Here is an 18,176-nt window from a genome sequence, read left to right on the forward strand (position 1 = left end):
TTGCTATGATTGTTTAATAATGAGCAGCCATCAACCTGGCACCCTCTAGACCTGTCTTGGCCACTGTGGCCTGTGTTGTTTAGCAGAGTGAATATTTTGGGGTTTTGTTGGTGGTGATAGTTTTTGTTGGTACTGGCCGGTGATCCCCATGGGATCCACCTGTCATCTGGACTTCCTCAGCACAGGGATTACCAGCATGTGCCCCCACCCCCACCTCACCTGCGCTCCACCCCAAGCTTTTTACATGCTGCTAGAGATCAAACATAGGTCCTCATGCTGACCCAGCAAGCAAAACTGAGCCAACATCTCCCCAGCCTGCCGGTTGGCTTAATGCAGCTTTGGGGCTCTAGGAACAACCAAGACATGTCAGGAGAGCCCAGGTGTGGCAGGGCTGGGTGTAGCAACATCACCTTCCAGAACAGACCTGGAGAGGGTAGGAAACTGGAAGCCCTTTGGGGCAGGTCGAAAGAACCACCCACTAAAGCACCAGCATACTCTATATCTGGGAACTTTTCTCTTGCTGAAGAGCTGACATGAGATAAGGGGAAGGAGACACAAAAGCCAGTCCCAGGGCTGTATATGTGAGTTCCCCAGAGAAACAGAACCAACAGAGAAAGAAGGCCCAGGGTTTGGTGTGGGAATGGGCTCCCACCATGACAGAGACTACAAGCAGCCACTGCAGACCAGAAAGCAGTGACATGGTTGGTTTTGTCTGCGTCCAGACTGAAGAATGGGGTCGGCTGGGTGGAGTGAGCCTAGAGAGCAAAGGACAGGTGGGCAGGAGCCCTGAGGGCTGGAGACAACAGATGTGTGTCCAAGCCCCAGCAGAGAAAAGTGCTCACTTCTGGGTCCTCAACCTTGCTCACAGTAGCCCAGGAAGCCTGATCCAAAGCTAATCATGTCCAGAAACAGCTCCAGATTAACTAGCTTGCTGGGTGTCCCTTAGCTCAGTCAAGTTGTCACAGAAAACAAACCATCGCAAGGGTGTGAGAAAGGGAACCAGAAAAATGGAGGAGGCTTTGGTGGAGAAAGTCCTCCTGTGGGGGAAAATCATATATTGGCCTAAGTCAATGGTCAGTGGCCTCTCCCAGAGCTCATCCAACCCAGTCAGAGCTCTCAGTTCCAGGATTAGCTCTCCCGATCCTGTGTTCTCCAAGAGTCTCATGCCTCAGCCTGCCTTGCAGCTCACTTTTCCTTGATAGAAGAAACCCTTGACTCTTCAAAGCCACATTCTCCAAACTCAAGCTCTCAGCGGTCCCATTCTTAGAGGATGCTCCAGCCCTAGAAACACGGTCAAGCACTCTGACTTTGAGTTCTGTAGGGTTATGAGTGACAGAGGGGCCAGAGCTAGCATTCCTTCTTTGCCTGCCTCAGTCAGAGTCCCAGTACTGTTGGGAAGTAGCCCATATCCCCTCTGCCTAAGTCCAGCCACCTGCTGTCTCCACGGGAGAAGGTATGGGAAGCATTTGTCCTTGGGACCTTAAAGTATGTCCTCTTAATGTTCTGACAGCTAGGGTGGAGAGCACCACCTGAGGAGGTCATGATGTTGTCAGGCTGGGGGAAGGAGGGTATCCTCCACACCGCCATGGCTGTAACCTGAGAGTCTCTATATTGCATGGCCTCTGCTCGTCAAAACCTCTTCAAACAGGCACCTTCAAAAAGCTCAGGACCCCTGCCACCTGGACAAATCTGTGACTGCTTTTCTCACCTGAAAGTTTGTGCTCTGGCTGGCCTGTCCCTGTCCCTGACCTCACCCCGGTGGTGATGTCACAGCACAACAGCTCTGCCGTTCCCATGGCAACAGCCTCCCATAGTTAACCACCAGGGCAGACACTGGGCTGCTGACAGAGGTGGGGAGTGGTGATTCCAGCTAACCTGGGTCAGTGACCCCTGAGACCCCACTTGGACCACCTTAGGACAAGATTGTAAGAGTGTGGTGTCTGCCTCTTCTCAGGGAGGGGGGTTCTTTTTGTACTCAGCTGTTTGTGGAGGACGTATGCCCAGGCCAAGTTCTGATGCAGATTTAAAAGTCCCTGTCTTATAAGAAAGATTAGGTGCTGAGAGTCGGGGCTGGAGCTTGTGGACACTATAGCTGCGTTAAGGAGTAGGAGGGAAGTCATAATGGAGCAAGAGTGGCAGCTGGTGTGGGTGCCTCTGACCTGGCTAGGGACTTGGGAAGCAAGTGCTGGGTACCACCCCTATATTTAGTAAGGCACCAGCTGGATCTGCCTTAAGTGCTCCTCTTGGTTGGTGGATGGCTGGACCTGAGGTCAGAGGTCAGCTTGCTACAAGGTCTCTCTTTGGAAATATGAGCTTGTCCTTCACCCCCTTAGTTGGCTGGCCTGGTAGAGCTTACCTGATCCTGGTGGAGCGTGAGGAGGTGGTAAAGTGTCAGCACATAACCCCATCCCCAGGATTTGGGTGAAAACCTGCTATGGACTTAGGCAGGACTTAGGTTCCACCATGCCCTCCCCTAGGGGAGATTCTGGCACTGCTACACCAACACTCAGCCCGGCAACTTTAGCAACAACCCCTCCAGACCTTAGCTAGGTGAGGAAGGGCCAGAAAAAGGGTATGAGGCAGCAAACTGTGTGTCATAGAAGCGAGAACTCCGAGAAATGGGGTTAAAAACATTTCTGACGTTTATTTCACCTGGGCTTGGCTTGGACGCCTCCAGTGATGGGTGACTCACTACCTACCCAATGATTTCAAGACAGCCCTGTGGAAAGTGTTTCCTTTCACCTGGCCAACCCTTGCCTCCCTGTAATGTGTCCTCGGTGGTCTGGCTCAGTCATCTGGAGACATACACAGTAAGTACCACCCTATTCCCACATGACTGGCCGACCATCTGGGTGGTCCTCACAGTGATAGGAGAGGCTGCCATCACACACTTCACAGATGAGGGGCTGAGGCAACAGCATTCAGATCCTTTCTCTGGGCACATAGCATGCCACCCGTACTCCTCCAGACTCCAGCCCCGCAGAGGCCTCTGGCTTTCGTCATTGCCCTCTGAGATCTTTGTTGGCGTCCCCTTCTCCCATTCTGCCTGCTTCCCTCCTAATCCAGAACCTTCTGGGAGAAAGTCTTTCCAAGTGTGGTTCTCCGTCGCTCTTCCAGCACTTCGCCCTGCTGTCCTCCCTCAGCTCCTATTTCTCTGTGTAGCCCAGGCTGTCCTGGAACTCACCCTAGACCAGGCTGGCGACCCTCCTGTGTCTGCCTCTGGAGTGCTGGGATCGAAGGCGTGTGCTACCAGGCCCGGCTCGCATTGTGCTCTTGGTTTGTTTGTTGGGTTTCGTACGTGCCAGAGGCCCACATCAGGCATCTTCTTGGTTTGCGTTCTACCATATATTTTGAGACAGGGTCTCTCACTGAACTTGGAGCTCACCGGTTTGGACACACTGACTGACCTACCTGTCTCTGCCTCCCCTACACTGGTCACAAGCGTGAGTGGCCATTCCCAGCTACTTTACATGGGTGCCAGAGACCCGCACTCAGGTCCTCGTGTTTATATAGCAAGAGCTTTACTGGCTGGCACTTGTCACACTCGTAGATACTTCTCATCCTTCAGAGTCACAGACCCATGACTGCCCATCGGCTCCCTGTACCTTTGACAGGACAACCAAACTACTGTTGTCTTTGTCTTCGGTACTGGCAGAGCTCCCTCTGATCCAGGTGCCGTTCTCAGTGGCACAGACCATCTCTTCTGCTGCTGAGGCATCCTGGCTATGGAGACACTGTCCCCCTTTCCCTCTGTGTCCAAGGCTGCCCAGGGCTGTCGAGGCTGTCTGGCACAGGGTTAGATTCTTCTCTGACTACAGGTAGAAGTCACACTGGCGCTTTGGGTGGCTGTGTGGCTCCCAGTCACAGGCAGTGTGTGGGTCCCCCAAGCCTCGTGCTCTGGTGGCTGAATGTGGTGAGATCTGGATGCATTCCTGTTGCATTTTGTCCTGTCAGATTTGACTAGGAATACAATCTGTTGAAAAATGTTGTGTTCTGGGCCTGGTGGCACAAGGCCTATAACCCTAGCACTGGAAAGGCTGAGGCAGGAGGATCACAAGCTACAGACTAGCCTATAGTGAGACCCAATCTAAACAAAACCACACAAGAGTCATCTAAGCTGGAGCCTTGCAGCTAATTTTCTGTCTTACATGTGGGTCATCAGCACCCATGGGTGTTCTGTTTTAGGATGTGTGAGCTGAGACTCCAAGCTTGGGTCCCCGACACCAGCTAGGCCCACTGGTCCCTATTCTCCTGTTTGCTTTTATGTCCGATTCAATTGCTAGATGTTTATTCCTGTGGTGCCAGGCTGCTGTAAGAGAGGTGGTGGAGGGGGTCACCCGGAGGGATGGGTTGGCACTTGGGAGCACTGGCTGCTCTTCCAGAGGACCCAGGTTCAACTCCCAGCACCCACAGGGCAGCTCACAACTGTCTGCAACTCCAGTTCCAGGGGATCCAGCACCCTCACACAGGCATACATGCAGGCAAAACACCAATGCACATAAAATAAGAATAAAAATAAAAGAGGTAGGGGAAAGTCATAGCTGGCATTGAGGAGGCAGCAGCTGCACAAATTGACTTACTAAGTCCACATTATGTTTGGGGGTCACTTAGTTTAAGAAAACCCTGTTCTGTGTGTCTTAGGAGCCCTTGCGGGTCCCCTATGATGTCCCAAAGAACCAAAGAAGACACAGTATGTTGCTTTGTGCTGTGTGCCAATCACTCTTGGGCGATACAGCCATGTCAGACTGCATGCATGAGATCGCAAAGCCGAGCTGTGTAGCAGTTCACTCTAGCTGATGTCACTAGTCTGTAGCTGTCTCTGTGTGTCTCCACAAATGCTGGTGTCCGAGTTCTGAGTGTGCCGGCTGCCGAAGAGCTACTGTTGTGGGGTATCCCAGGGAGGGGAGCTGCAGGAGTCTGCAGATACAGATGGAGAATGTGGGGGTCACATCTATCTCATGAAGAACCCACATGGGCACAGTTAAGATGCTGGGCAGCCGCGGTCACTGGTGTTGGAGCTGGTGGGACAGCATGACCTGACCCTGCTGCTGTCTTACAGGCTGGGGTGGGGTCTCCCTAGGGTAGAGCCTGGGAATTTGCTAATGGTTCAGGTGTGTGTGCCGCTGCTGGCCGTGGATGGTATTTGGAGACTTGCTGGTCAGGACAACAGGGGGCCAGTGTAGGTTGGCTCCGTGTACTGTAGTTGGAGAGGGTACAGGCAGGAAGGTGGGTGGGGGACAGGAAGGCTTGTAAGAAATCCTAGGGGCTTACCTGATGTTGGGGGAGGGAGAGAGCCAACTGCTGAAAGGCAGCAGGTGGAACATCTCATGAACTCAGAGGCACTGCTGTGTCCCGTGGAAACACCCAGAAAACACACAAGCTCATCTCAGGCCTCAGCAGCAACCAGAAAACAAATACAGCCCGGAGCAGAGTTGATGTGTGTCTTGGAAGTGGCTCCCAGCTCTGACTCCTGTTCCTGCAGGTTAGGAACCTGGATCAGGGTCTATCTGCCGAGATTTGAGACCTTGGTGCAGGCTGGGTAGGAGGTGGAGGGCCTTAGGTAGCCTCAGCTACCCCATAGGGCATCTCCAGACAGATTTGGGGATCTGTGTAAAGCCTAGGAGCGAAGTCATCCTGCTCTATGACCTGCCAGCTTTGCGATTATTGGGGCTGAGTCCACCTAGCTAGATCCACTTGGCTGTTTTTACAAGCCTCACCTGGCTTGGCATCTCTAAAAGGGCACATGCTCCCAGAGTCCCCCTGCCATCCCTAGAGGTGGTAGCTCTGGGCTGTTGGTGACCTGTATCTGGGGAAGGCATCGGTATCTGCTGTACTCATTGTGTAGTGAGTGTTCACATTGATGATCAACTGCAGTGGGTGGGTTTATCCCTGCGGCTACTGTGTCCCTGGTGGTAGGAAGATGTGACAACATTATCACAACAAACCCCAGCAAGTAGAGGGCCTGGTGGCCACTATTTAGCTGTGTGACTGTTCTCGTGGCTGTGGAGTAGGCACACCTGTGCATCCACATGGTAACTTTCCTGCCTAGTGAGACAGAATCTACATGGGTCAGCAGCAGTACCCCAGACCCTGCTACTGGGACCCAGCTGATGTGAGCCCATTTGTGGCTTCTCATGTGGCTTCTGATTATATTACTTTGGTTCCTGATTTCATTGGGGCAGGTAAAATGGGAAATCTACAGAGCTTGCTTAAAGGGTAAAGGAATTTATTAGGAAGGAAGGCTCGCTACAGAACAGATTTATCATAGGGTCCTGGAAGGCCGAGGTACAGTCCCACACTGTTCTTCCTCCTGAGTCCATCCCAGCATCCACGCCCATGAGGGAGAGAAAAAAAGAGGTGTACATGCATCTCAGGTCTTAAGGGTAGCCCCGAGGCCCCAGGGGCAGGTACTTCAAGGTCATAGATAGGTAGGACAGTTACTTGTTACATCTCTAGGGGCGGTGCTTCAAGGTCATAGACAGAACAGATATCCACTACAGGCAGGCACTGGGCATTCCTCTGCCTGGCTGCTCAAAGGCATTGGGATCTCTTCCATGCAGCCTGGTGCTGACCCCACTTGGCTCAGGTGCGTGTCTTGCTGGTGGCTGTGGATGACACTTGGGGACTTGTTGGTGAGGATAACAAGTGAACAGGTGCTTCCTTAGCTATCTCAGGCTCAGCAAGGACCCTCCATGAATCCAAGTGGAGCCCTGCCCTCTGGCCACCAGATAGGATGGGAGAGGGGCACAGGAAAGAGCAGGAAGGCACTGCAGATGTGGTTGGCAGTTGTCATGGGGACATGGATTCCTGAACTATGGAACTAGCTATAACTTTTCAACGCTTATCCCAAAGATTTCTCCATGAGGATGAGGATGACTGACTGAGATGGGGGCACCTCTGGGTTGGCAGAGACATGGCAGGTCTCTGTTAGAAAGGATGGGAGCCAATGGCTCCAGGCTCAGAAATAGACTTCACACTTCAGATGCCATCCGAGAGATAGTCACAACAACACAGACCTTCCCACCCAACGCAACACACCTATGGCTATTCCCCATGTGGTGAAGCTCGCTCGGGTTTTGATATGAGATGCACATTTACATCCAACTGCCCTGGGATCTGAGTCATTCAGCCTCTCTGAACTTCCATTTCTCCTGGCTAAAGACCTAGATGTGGTAATTCCAGGTCACTCAATAGACTTAGAGAAACCGAGAAACTGCCAGACTGTTGACAAAGTGCCTTGCCCCATTTCCCACGCCCACCGCCAGGGTGCAGGGTTCCAGTTTCCCTGGCTTCTTCTGATTGTAGCCATCCTTGAGGGCGTGAAGCAGTAACAACAGTCTGCTTTCCTCTGGTGCACGTGGCTCTTGGCCATCTTTTCATGTGCTGTCTTAGCCATGCATCTGTCTTCTTTGGTGAAGGGCCTATCTGTATCTTTCTCTTTCAAAAAAAAAAAAACATTATTTTTAATTATGTTGTGGTGGGGGTGGGATTGGGGTGTGTGGGATAGTGGGGTGTGGGATGGTGGGGGAATAGGAGAGTAGGGGGTGGGGAGTAGGGGTAAGGTGGAAAGATGTGCACATGACCCATGGAGGCCAGGCGTGTCAGATCTTTGGAGCTATAGTTGCAGACTAATGTGAACCACCCCAACATGAGTGCTGGGGACTGCACCCGGGTCCTCTGGAAGAGCGGGGCTAAACCATCTCTCCAGTTCTGTCTGTATCCTTTAAACATGTTATTTCTGCGTGTATGTGAACGGGCGCGTGCGCATGCCTCAGCGCATGTGTAGAGCTGAGAGGACAACTTCAGGCAGTTCTCTCCTTCACGGGACCCTGGGGATTGAACTCAAGTGGTCAGGCTTACGTAGCAAGAGCTTTTACCCGCTGAGCCATCTTGCTGCAGCCCCCTGTATAGTTAGGTTGTCTTCCTGTGGAGCTGTTCAAGTGTTACAGACTGGAGTCTCTTACTGGCTCTGTGGTCTTGAAAACCTTGGCATCTGCAGAAGATGTTTTGATCATGTGACTCTCCTGATGTCATTCATCCGTCAATTTCTTTTTTAACTACTTGGATTTTCCTCTTCCATCTAAGAAATCTTTGCCTAAGTCAGGGCCATGAGCATATATACTTGTTTTCTTCCAAACATTGGTAGTTTTCGACCTGACATTAGGTCTATGCAGGATTGACTGTGAGTTGATTTTTGTATATGATGTGAGGAAAGGGTCTGGGATCCATTCCTTTGATTGTCAGAAAACATTTGTGTTTTTTGTTTTTTTAAAAATTCTTTCCCATGCTGGATTGCTGTTCCCTTTAAAGAAAATGTCAGCCCCTGAGTTGAGGGTCCCAGCTTCCTCTCATCCTCTCCTTTCGGCTACTGTGGTGGTTGACAGGCTGGTGGGTGTAGTATCAGCAACTGCTTTAAGAAAGTGCTTCTAATTGCAAGGAGCTCTCACAAGGGCATATATGTCCATGTCAGTGACAGTGTGATGGGCCATGGCTGTCCAAAGGCCCTGTGGTCTACCCAGTCAGAGAGGGTCTGTTAACCTCTTTCTAGTGATGAATCTGGCTTCACTGTTCCCTTTGCTGCCTGCCTCAGCTCCCCCATCTGTGAACCATGGATGATAATAGCTCTTTACCTCCCAGGGCCACTAGACCAAAAAAAAAAAAAAAAAAGTGACCTATGCTATGTGTGATGGTACTGTCCATAAGCTCAGCACTTAGGGTGGGGGGGGCAGTGAGACAGGAAGATTACAAGTTCCATGCCAACCTGGACGGACTAGATAGGGAGATCCCTACCTCAAAATAAGAAACCTGCATGATGGCTGCCCAGTGCCAAAGGAGCCTGAACTATAACATTATCAGTAATGGACAGGTGGAGCTGTTTTCTGGCTGCCGTGACTGGCACTGGCTTAAGCTGGTCAGCCTGATTCTATGAAGACTAAAAGAAAGGGCAGTCAGGGGCTCTTCCTGCAGACTGTAGTGTCCAAGTGGCCACAGGACTCTGTTCCCTTAGGAAGCACAACTTCTCTAGGAAGGTGTGGCACCACAGGGACTCACAGCAGGCCTCCGAGAACCTCACAGTGGCAAGCTGGGCATCATGATGTGATGCAACACATGCCTCCTCTCTGTCTGGTTGGTATTAGATCCGTGTCTAAGCACATGTCCACCCACACACGTGCCTGCATATGTCGTCTTCTTCTCAAAGACATGCACATAGATATATGTGCCTACATCTCTGTTTGGTTTGGATCCAAGTCACAAGCATGCACGTATATACATACCCCTTCGTGCACGCCCCTGCTTTTGTGCATACGCGTGTGTAACACCCATGGATGAGCACACAGGCCCCTGCACACACCCTGCCTGCAGCCCCTCCCCCTCGCGGCCCTTCATCTCTTCACCTCTAAGCAGCTCTCTCACCACATAACCGTAGCCCACCTCTCCTTCCCCAGGCTCCTCATTCTCACCTGCCCCTTTTTGCAACCTCCCCCAGCTCCTGAGTCCTAACTTCCCCCTGGGGTGGAGGGTTCTCAGTCTCGGTGCTGCTGTCTTTTTTTTTTTTTTTTTTTTTTTTTTTGTCACGAGGCCACCCTGTGCCTTTTGGGATGTTTACTGACACCCCTGGCTTGTCCCCAGCCAGATTGGTAGCATCTCCTCCTTCCAGTTGTGACACTCCAGACACTGCAGGTGTCCCGTGCCCGTCCCCGTCCCCGTGTCCCCCCCCCCCCCACTGAACACAGATGCCCCCCAGGCTCTTATCCAAGGTGTTCGGCACAGAAACCAAGAGTCAGGGAGTGTGTGCTAGCAGGCCGGGGCAGAGGAGAAATCTGGTGGGCATGTTTGTGAGTGTATCCTGCATTGAGATCCCCATGTACACTTGTCTCCAGGGCCTTGCGTACTTTTCTCCAGCTGTCCCGAGCGGCCTGTGCCCTCCCGGCCTTGTAGGTGTGCTGTGAGTCTCTCCTCGCGGGTGCTCTGCACCTCGGCTACAGCCACCTTTGCTTGCAAGTATGTCTGCAAAAATCACAGAAATAGAGAGAGACACAGAGCGAGCCGCCACCGAGCTGAGCCCCTCTTCTGATGAGGAAGCCTTAGTTTTGAGGCAGAAGCCTGAACTCATGCAAGTCCCAGACGAGAGCGACGTCACTCTGAAGCAGTGGAAAGCCCGGCAGCTGCAGCGCCTGGCCGAGGAGCTGAAGGCAGAGTGGCGGGAGGCCCGCCTGCAGCAGGTCAGAGACATGGAGCGCCTCTATTTAGCCCGTCTGTTGGATGAAGCAACAAGGCGGGCCGGCGGCGGGGGAAACAACCTCACCTTGAACGAACGCAACCAGAGAAGATCAGCAAAACACATGAGGTCTAAGGGGAGAAATAGAGCAGCCTTTAGAGAGGAGAAGGGCCACCGGGAAGAGCATCCCAGGCAACACCCCAAGTCCCGGAAAAAAGCAACATGCTCAGAGAGACAGGGTTCTTCCAAAGCCCGGGGCCAAAACCCCAGTGAGAAGGGTAAAGGGAAACGGGTGCCGTCGAGTAAGAGCAACGGTGGCTACCAGCCCTTGGGCCCTCGGATGGGCAGAGGGGCAGATCTGGCGAAGCTCAACCCACTCTTGGTTGGTGCTGGGGAAACTGAGTGTGCGGAGGAGGTACAGAAGGAGATACCCCGGGAGGGGAGGCGGCCGATGGGAAGGGGGACTGCACACTTTGCTCAGAGCACAAGTCACAACTCCAGAGGCCAGAGTCCGCAGGACCTAATAGCTGACCTAGAAAAGCCCTTGCCCCTCAGCTCCGCCTTCAGACAGGAGGCCACGCCCCCGGGTGTGACGTGCAAGTACAGCGATAAGAATCAGTGGCATAAAGAGATCGAGTCTGCCTTCGAAGAATTGTTTAACACAAATAGAAAGCTGAAGAAGCATCTGAACTTGCACCTTGAGCAGAGGCTCAAGGCGGACCAGAATCCAGATGAGCCACAGAGCTGCACAGAGACTCTGGGTGAGTACAGCGAAACCCTCATAGAGGAGAGTACAGAGAAGGCAGAAAGGATTGCTGAGGAGTCTGGGAGTCCTTTGGAGATGGAGGCCCCTGAAACGTGGTCCAAAACCAGTTTGAAACAGTTGCTAAGTGAGACTGAGTACCCCAGGTACCAACAGATGGCAAGGCACCTTTTAAAGAATGAAAGCCTGACACCTGATCCCGAGGCAGGATCATTGTGTGAACAAGATGACTCATTCTCAGAAAGCCCAGAGCCAGGACGGGAGCCACCCAAGTCGGCCACAGGGGAGGAAGAGAGCCTTAAGCCTTACCTGGAGAAGCAGGTGGGCTCTGCAGCAAGCTGGATGGCTTTGAGGCAAAAGCAGAAGGCAGAGTTGGAGGAGAGAAGGCAAAAGACATTGCTGGAGCTGACAGAACACCCCAACATGAGCCTGGAAATCCATTACAAGGCCGAGCTAGAGGAGGAACGTAGGGAGCGCAGAAGGATGCGCTTGGCCATCCTCAAGTCTTATCCTACTGGGGTCCAGACCCCAGCCCCTGACCGAATAACCACTGACCAAAGCGTTTCCCTGGACAGCAGCCTTCTGGATGAGGACAAACAGAACCAGATGATCCGTGACCTTCAGCAGCAGATTTTAGAGCAAAACAAGTTACACAAGCAGTTTTTGGAAAAAGCCAGGAAACGCTTGCAAGAGTTTCAAAAAACATTTTAAAGGCAGACCCACCCGACATAAATACATCCCTGATGGCCACTTTGCCTGCACCATGCCTGCATCTCCGTTTGTTCGCCACCTTGTCAAACTCCTTCCTGCAGAAGCAGAATCCCTGTGGGGTCCAGAGAGCGAGCCTAGCCCATGCTCTGCAGATGGAGTCTGTTTTTATGGGTTGTGGGTACTTAATGGAAACCCCAGGTAAACCGGCCTTTCAGATGGTTTAGTCAAACACCGGGCTTTCAGGGGCACTCAGGGTCAGATGGGCATAGTTTCAAAAGATACATCATTGCTTGCTTGGCCTCTGGCTGAGACATTGTCAGAGCCATTAGCTAAAACCTCTCTCCTTTAGAAGACACACACACACACACACACACAAAGACAAAGCCAACATTGTTTCACAATATATGCATTCTTAGAATCTTTATGGGTGGGAGGCAGGCAAGCCCAGCCCAGCTGGGTGACTCTATCACCCAGTGATGATGGGGCCAGTGCTAATGGGTGGGGTAGGAGGGGGAGACCTGGGTGTTGAGTTTCCTGCTTTTCAAACTCTAAATCAGCAGCCACCTGACTGTGGGGAGCACATGCAGGGTAAATGGGGATCACTCTGAACCAGCAGCCGCCTGGCTGTGGGGAGCTCATACCGGGTAGGCAGTGATCAACATACTTTTCTCTGCAGAGCCCAGAGAGTGAATGCACTGACTCTGCCAGCCAGCCTCTGGCCACTGCTCAGCTCTACTTTTGTAGCCTCAAAGCAGCTGTAGAAGGGCCTGGCTTAGAGCAGTGTAGCTTAGATGCGTGAGGCCCTAGGTTCGGTCCCCCAAACTGCAGTGGAGGTATTGGTGGGGTGGGCGTGGGGTCTGCCCCAGAGGACAGAGTCATGAGTGGGCGTGGCCAAGTACAATGGGACTTAATGGACTGGGGCGGTGGCTGCAGGCTGTGGCTCCTTGTTAGTTCCTGAGGCTTTTCTCGTTTCTTCCCTTCCCCCCACCCATCTTCCTTTCATGGCCTACCTTGGTTAATCATATTTGATCATGACACATTAATAATATTGGTCCGTAAATGGCCATATTTATCTGTATGTGTTTGTAGATAATATAATGTATAAGTATGTAGATAATATAATGTGTAAGTATGTCAGCTGAACTCGAGACCTAGGTGGGAGAGGGAGCCGAAACAGGTCCTCTGCCATGTACTGAGTTTCTTTCTTCATCGCTTGTGGCCCCCTCGGACATGTACCTGCTGAGCCCTTCAACACACAGATGTGTGCTGAACATGGTCAGTCGTTTTCCTTGGGGTTGAAGTCCCTCTTCCCTGCTGTGGTCTTAGCCTAGCTGCTGATGTTCAGCCACAAGCACGGAACCTCCGCTTGCTCGTGTTCACCCTGGTTTGATACTTCCGTGGGCTTTCAGAGCCTGCCTTCCAGGATCCCAGCTGTGTTTGTGCCCCTTTCTGAGAAGAGAGCCGTGCAGCCAGTGCCTTTGGATCGGGTCTGGTGCCGAGAAGTGCTTTCACAGGCTAACCCCAGCTTGGCACCATCTCTTGTTTAAAACGCTTTTGGAAGCTGCAAATGAAAACGTGCAGCTGGGACGTAGGTGGGAGGGCTCCGTTTACCACCCCTCTGCTTCCCGTTTGCACCATTTCTCCTGAAAGAGAGCCATCTGCTCTCCGGATATTTCTCATTTATACCGAGTGCCAAACTCTGTCCCTGACCCTGTCCCCGACTCTGTCCCAGGAGGTAAGCAGTGAACGGCACACGAGGGCCACGCAACTAGTGGCTAGCGGAAAACACAAGCCACGAACTGCCTGTGTGACCATTGTTGGCCAGGGACTAGACCTACAGCAAGACGTGAGACGCGGGCCCTGTGTGTGGGTCTGAGCAGCCCGAACCTGAGGCTCCCCTCTACCACACTGCTCATTTGCCTGGACGTTTATAGCGTCCCACAGCAGTTTGCCTTGTGTGGCTCGGTCGTCATACCTTGTTCCCGCCTGGTGCCTGACTGTCCGCTGATGCTCAGCGTTGCATGGACACCCTGCAGGCTCACCTCTGTACCGAAGAGTAGATTGGGTGTTGTGACACCCCTGGGCTTCAAGCTGTGGTCACAACTGGACCTCACATTGCATAACTGAGCCTCTCAGCTCAGTCGGAAGCCGCAGCCCAGTGAGCAGACACGTCTTCCTGGAGCACACTGCTTTGTTTCCATTTACAAAGGTGGTATTTGCGGCCGGCCGTGTTCTGAGTAAGGAAGCGCTCCTCCTTGGCTACACTGAGCTAAAAGTAGGTGTAGGGATGGGCAAGGAGACATGGTGGAGGGTGAGTCATCTCTGCCCGGACAGTAACACCTACACCGTCCCTTGGCAGCAAGCATGAGAAGATGCCCTGCCCTTTCCCCACTATCGTATAGAAGGCTAAAGGGGGATGGGCTAGCCTTGGCCCAGGCCAGTGGTGTGGGTAGTAAATCCAATCCCTAGGATCTCCTCCCCCTAAAAATAGAACTTCCCAATGATTCTCTCAGGAGATGTCATGGCTGCCTCCCACCTCATCCCCAGCGGTTCAGGAGTCTGTGTAGACCCCATTTTCACACTTTTGGTTGTGTTGAGACATCTGAGTGGCAACACAAAGTCCTTGGCTGCCACCTGGAGCCTCCCAGCCCCCTCCACTCTTCTCTCCAGTCAGCCTCCACAAGGGACCAGTGCCCCAGCCTCTGGGTGCCAGGCAAGGGTCAACGCTCGGACCTTCCCCGGCCTTGACACTGTCTCCTCCCCTCACGCCCAACTTCCTGCCGTCTCTCACCAGCTCACTCGTTCTTGACACAAGTGTTCAAAGGGGAACACCTTTGGCTCCTGCAGCACTACTCAGATCCTCCCTGAAGCTTTCGTTCACACAGATGGCCATGCTGGCCGGGGTGGAGGGCGGCCTATAGTCATACTCCAGTCCTACAAGCTGCCCGGCCCGCCTAGCCTCGGGTTGACTGAAATGGGGTGGGGGAGCACCACCACTGAAAGATGTGTGCAGTTTCTGGGTTTGTAGGAAGCAGGAGAACCCAGGCATGGAGGCCGGCTTTGTATCGTGCTCCTTCTGAAGCACTCTTGGGTTCTTGCCATGGACGACCTCAGAGCACCATGTCCTCTGGAGCTTCTCCCTAGCTTTGCGTTTCTGTACTCACACGGCAGGGTCGGGGCAGGATCTTTATTCCTGCTGTGGACTGCATTTATCAGAGTCCTGGTCATCGAGCTGCTTCCTTGTGTCTCTGCCCCGTGCGTTTTCTCCAAAGTACACAGACTCAGACAAACCTGGGGCTGACCAAGAGGTTTGAAGGACAACGTCAATGTCACTGTCCACAGGTTGGGGCATGCCCAGAGTGTCTAACAGGTGAGAGACGCAGGCACTGAATCTCCTGGCCTGCCCTGCTCACCACCACACCGGGTGCATCAGTCAGTCATGACCATGATGGTCCCCTGAGGCACGGTTGGTCGAGTCACCTCTCCCCACCTAACCCCACGCACAGGCAGCATCCGGGATTCCATACCTGTGAGAGGATGGGTTTAGAAAAGGTGTGAAGTTGGGAGTGGAGCAGGGACCTCCTCTAACTGTTGTGTCCCTCCAACAAGTAGATAATGGCAAGAGGTCAGTTCAGACCTCTGAGACTATCCGACAGGGCCCAGCCTCCAGCCAGTCTCCAGAGGAGCCAGGCTGGGGAAGGCACAGGCCCTGAACCATCTGGTTGGAGACTTGAGAGTTGTCCTGAATATCCTTCCATACTCCATGGCATGGCCGGGGGTGGGGCTGGGCTAACGAGAGGGGCGAGTAGGAACCCACGTACGTCCTGCTGTCTCCCTTCAGACATGGTTTGTCGACGCTGCTCACAGCCCCCATGCCTCAGTGTCCCACTCATGGGCAGGGCCTGTCAGTGCTGAACACTGAAGCAGGGGTCCAGTCACCTTAGGTTTGCTCCTGAAACGAGTGGGCGAAGACAGATGACTGCTGGCCCTCTGTGGCAGCCGCCACTGAGTGAGGAGATTCTGATCGGCCTCTGCCCATCATGTCACCCAGCCCCTTCCTCAGTGCTGTGCGGAGACAGCTTACAGGGGTTGGCAGGGTTCCCCAGGGACCTCTCGAGGCTTTCTCTGCCTCCAGCCCTGCCAGGCTGCTGCGCCGCGTACCCGGGTTTGGGATTTACAGGGCTGAGCTTGGCTTCCTCGAGGCCCTCGGCTCCTTGGCGGAGAAACTGCCGAGCAGCAGCAGCCTCCTCCACAGAGCCACACTGTTCTCAGCAAACCCTCCCAGGAGCAGGACGCATTTTTTTCAAATGATTCAGCAGCACGTGAATGGGAAGGGCCGCACTTCAGGCCATGGCATGAGATCCCGCTGGCCCACAGCTGGAAAGGAAGGGTGGCAGGGCGTGGGCTTGGTCCCACCAGGCCTAGAGTGGAGAGCCAGGTCCTGGGGGGCGTGAGGCAGCTGGAGCACTGGGCCGTGAATGCTGCAGCCGCCTTCTGCTCGCTCATGTAGATACGCCATCGCCCTCCCCAGGAAGAGCCAAAGCAACGGGCAGGAAATGGAGATGGGAAAGCTGGTCTCCATGGAGACGGGCATCTAGCGGACAGCCGCCCTCCTGTGCGTGCTAGCATGCTAGAATCTGAGCGGTGGGCAGGGAGCCTGCTGCTAGGCAGGCCTGGCACATTCCCAGGCACCAGACCATGGATGGTGTGGCCCAGAGCTGAATGTCCTGCGTCCCCAGGTCATAGCCTTACAACCCCATTCTCCTCTCTGCCTCCCCCTCAGCCACACCCATCTGTTTGTCTTGACCTCATCCTGAGTAGGCTCAGCCCTACCCCGAGCCTGGGGCCCCATTTGGTTTCACACTCCCCCAAAAGCCTAGTTGCTGCCTGTGAAGGGGATCGATCATCGGATTTGGGAGTTTCTGTGGGAGGGGCTGGTCTCCGATGATGATGTAGGGAAGCAGTGCCGAATCCTGCTCACCAGCACAGGGCTGTTTTTAATTACTGAATGACAGCCCCTTTTTCCTTTTTAGGGAAATGAGAGAAAAAAAGGATTTGGAGAAGGTCTTTTTCACTAACCCAGAGTGACTGGACATGGAGGGGACAAGGCAGAGCAGAGCTCAGTGAATGACCTCAACCATCTACAGAGAGCACCTAGAGGTGGCAGACTTGGGAAAGGTGGGCGCCATGAGGCCAGAGACAGAAGGCAGAGCTGGAGTCCTTGGTACCTGAGGACTTGTGGGCATCAAACTTGCCTTTGGTTCCTCAGGACACCTGGCTGCTCACCCATGCCTGTACCCCCACATGCTGAGGTGCTCACCCATGCCTGTACCCCCACATGCTGAGGTGCTCACCCATGCCTGTACCCCCACAGGCTGAGATGCTCACCCATGCCTGTACCCCCACATGCTGAGATGCTCACCCATGCGTGTACCCCCACATGCTGAGGTGCTCACCCATGCGTGTACCCCCACATGCTGAGGTGCTCACCCATGCGTGTACCCCCACATGCTGAGGTGCTCACCCATGCCTGTACCCCCACATGCTGAGGTGCTCATCCATGCCTGTACCCCCACATGCTGAGGTGCTCACCCATGCCTGTACCCCCACATGCTGAGGTGCTCACCCATGCCTGTACCCCCACATGGTGAGGTGCTCACCCATGCCTGTACCCCCACATGCTGAGATGCTCACCCATGCCTGTACCCCCACATGCTGAGGTGCTCACCCATGCCTGTACCCCCACATGGTGAGGTGCTCACCCATGCCTGTACCCCCACATGCTGAGATGCTCACCCATGCCTGTACCCCCACATGCTGAGGTGCTCACCCATGCCTGTACCCCCACATGGTGAGGTGCTCACCCATGCCTGTACCCCCACATGCTGAGGTGCTCACCCATGCCTGTGTACCCCCACATGCTGAGGTGCTCACCCATGCATGTACCCCCACATGCTGAGGTGCTCACCCTGCCTGTACCCCCACATGCTGAGGTGCTCACCCATGCGTGTACCCCCACATGCTGAGGTGCTCACCCTGCCTGTACCCCCACATGCTGAGGTGCTCACCCATGCCTGTACCCCCACATGCTGAGGTGCTCACCCATGCCTGTACCCCCACATGCTGAGGTGCTCACCCATGCGTGTACCCCCACATGCTGAGGTGTGGCCTCGTCTGGAAGCCAGAGCAGCTTTGGCGCCCCGGGGCTGAGCCCCTGTGTTGATCCGCATCCGCAGCAGCTCTTCCAGCCAGTTGTTAAGGAACAAGGGAAGCGCATCCAAGTCTTTCCATGCCCTCCACGGCCGCAGTCAGGTGTGACAGCTCTTCAAGGACAGTGTCCTGGACAATGTAACTATCTGGTGGCAGCTGTCCCAGGACAAAGCCAGGAACTCTGTGGCTGGTCTTATGTCCCCAGCTAAGGGTGTAGAATTGGGGCAGTGGGGTTATGTCCCAGTCAGGGTTAAAGACAAATTAATTCAGATT

At 53.8% G+C, this 18,176-nt stretch overlaps 2 protein-coding genes across 2 annotated transcripts in view; both read left to right on the forward strand.

Annotated features, from left to right (window-relative positions):
• Timp2 (TIMP metallopeptidase inhibitor 2) overlaps positions 1 to 18,176 on the forward strand; it is a 49,715-nt gene that overhangs the window by 11,288 nt on the left and 20,251 nt on the right. The window lies entirely within an intron of this gene.
• On the forward strand, positions 9,749 to 11,743 carry Cep295nl (CEP295 N-terminal like). Its single transcript, XM_052756612.1, has one exon. The coding sequence runs from the start codon at positions 10,005 to 10,007 to the stop codon at positions 11,691 to 11,693; it is 1,689 nt and encodes a 562-aa protein (XP_052612572.1). The 5' UTR covers positions 9,749 to 10,004; the 3' UTR covers positions 11,694 to 11,743.

This window comes from Peromyscus californicus, unplaced genomic scaffold (assembly GCF_007827085.1).
Source record: "Peromyscus californicus insignis strain IS unplaced genomic scaffold, ASM782708v3 Scaffold_3__1_contigs__length_106647218, whole genome shotgun sequence".
In the NCBI taxonomy this organism is placed as follows: domain Eukaryota; kingdom Metazoa; phylum Chordata; class Mammalia; order Rodentia; family Cricetidae; genus Peromyscus; species Peromyscus californicus.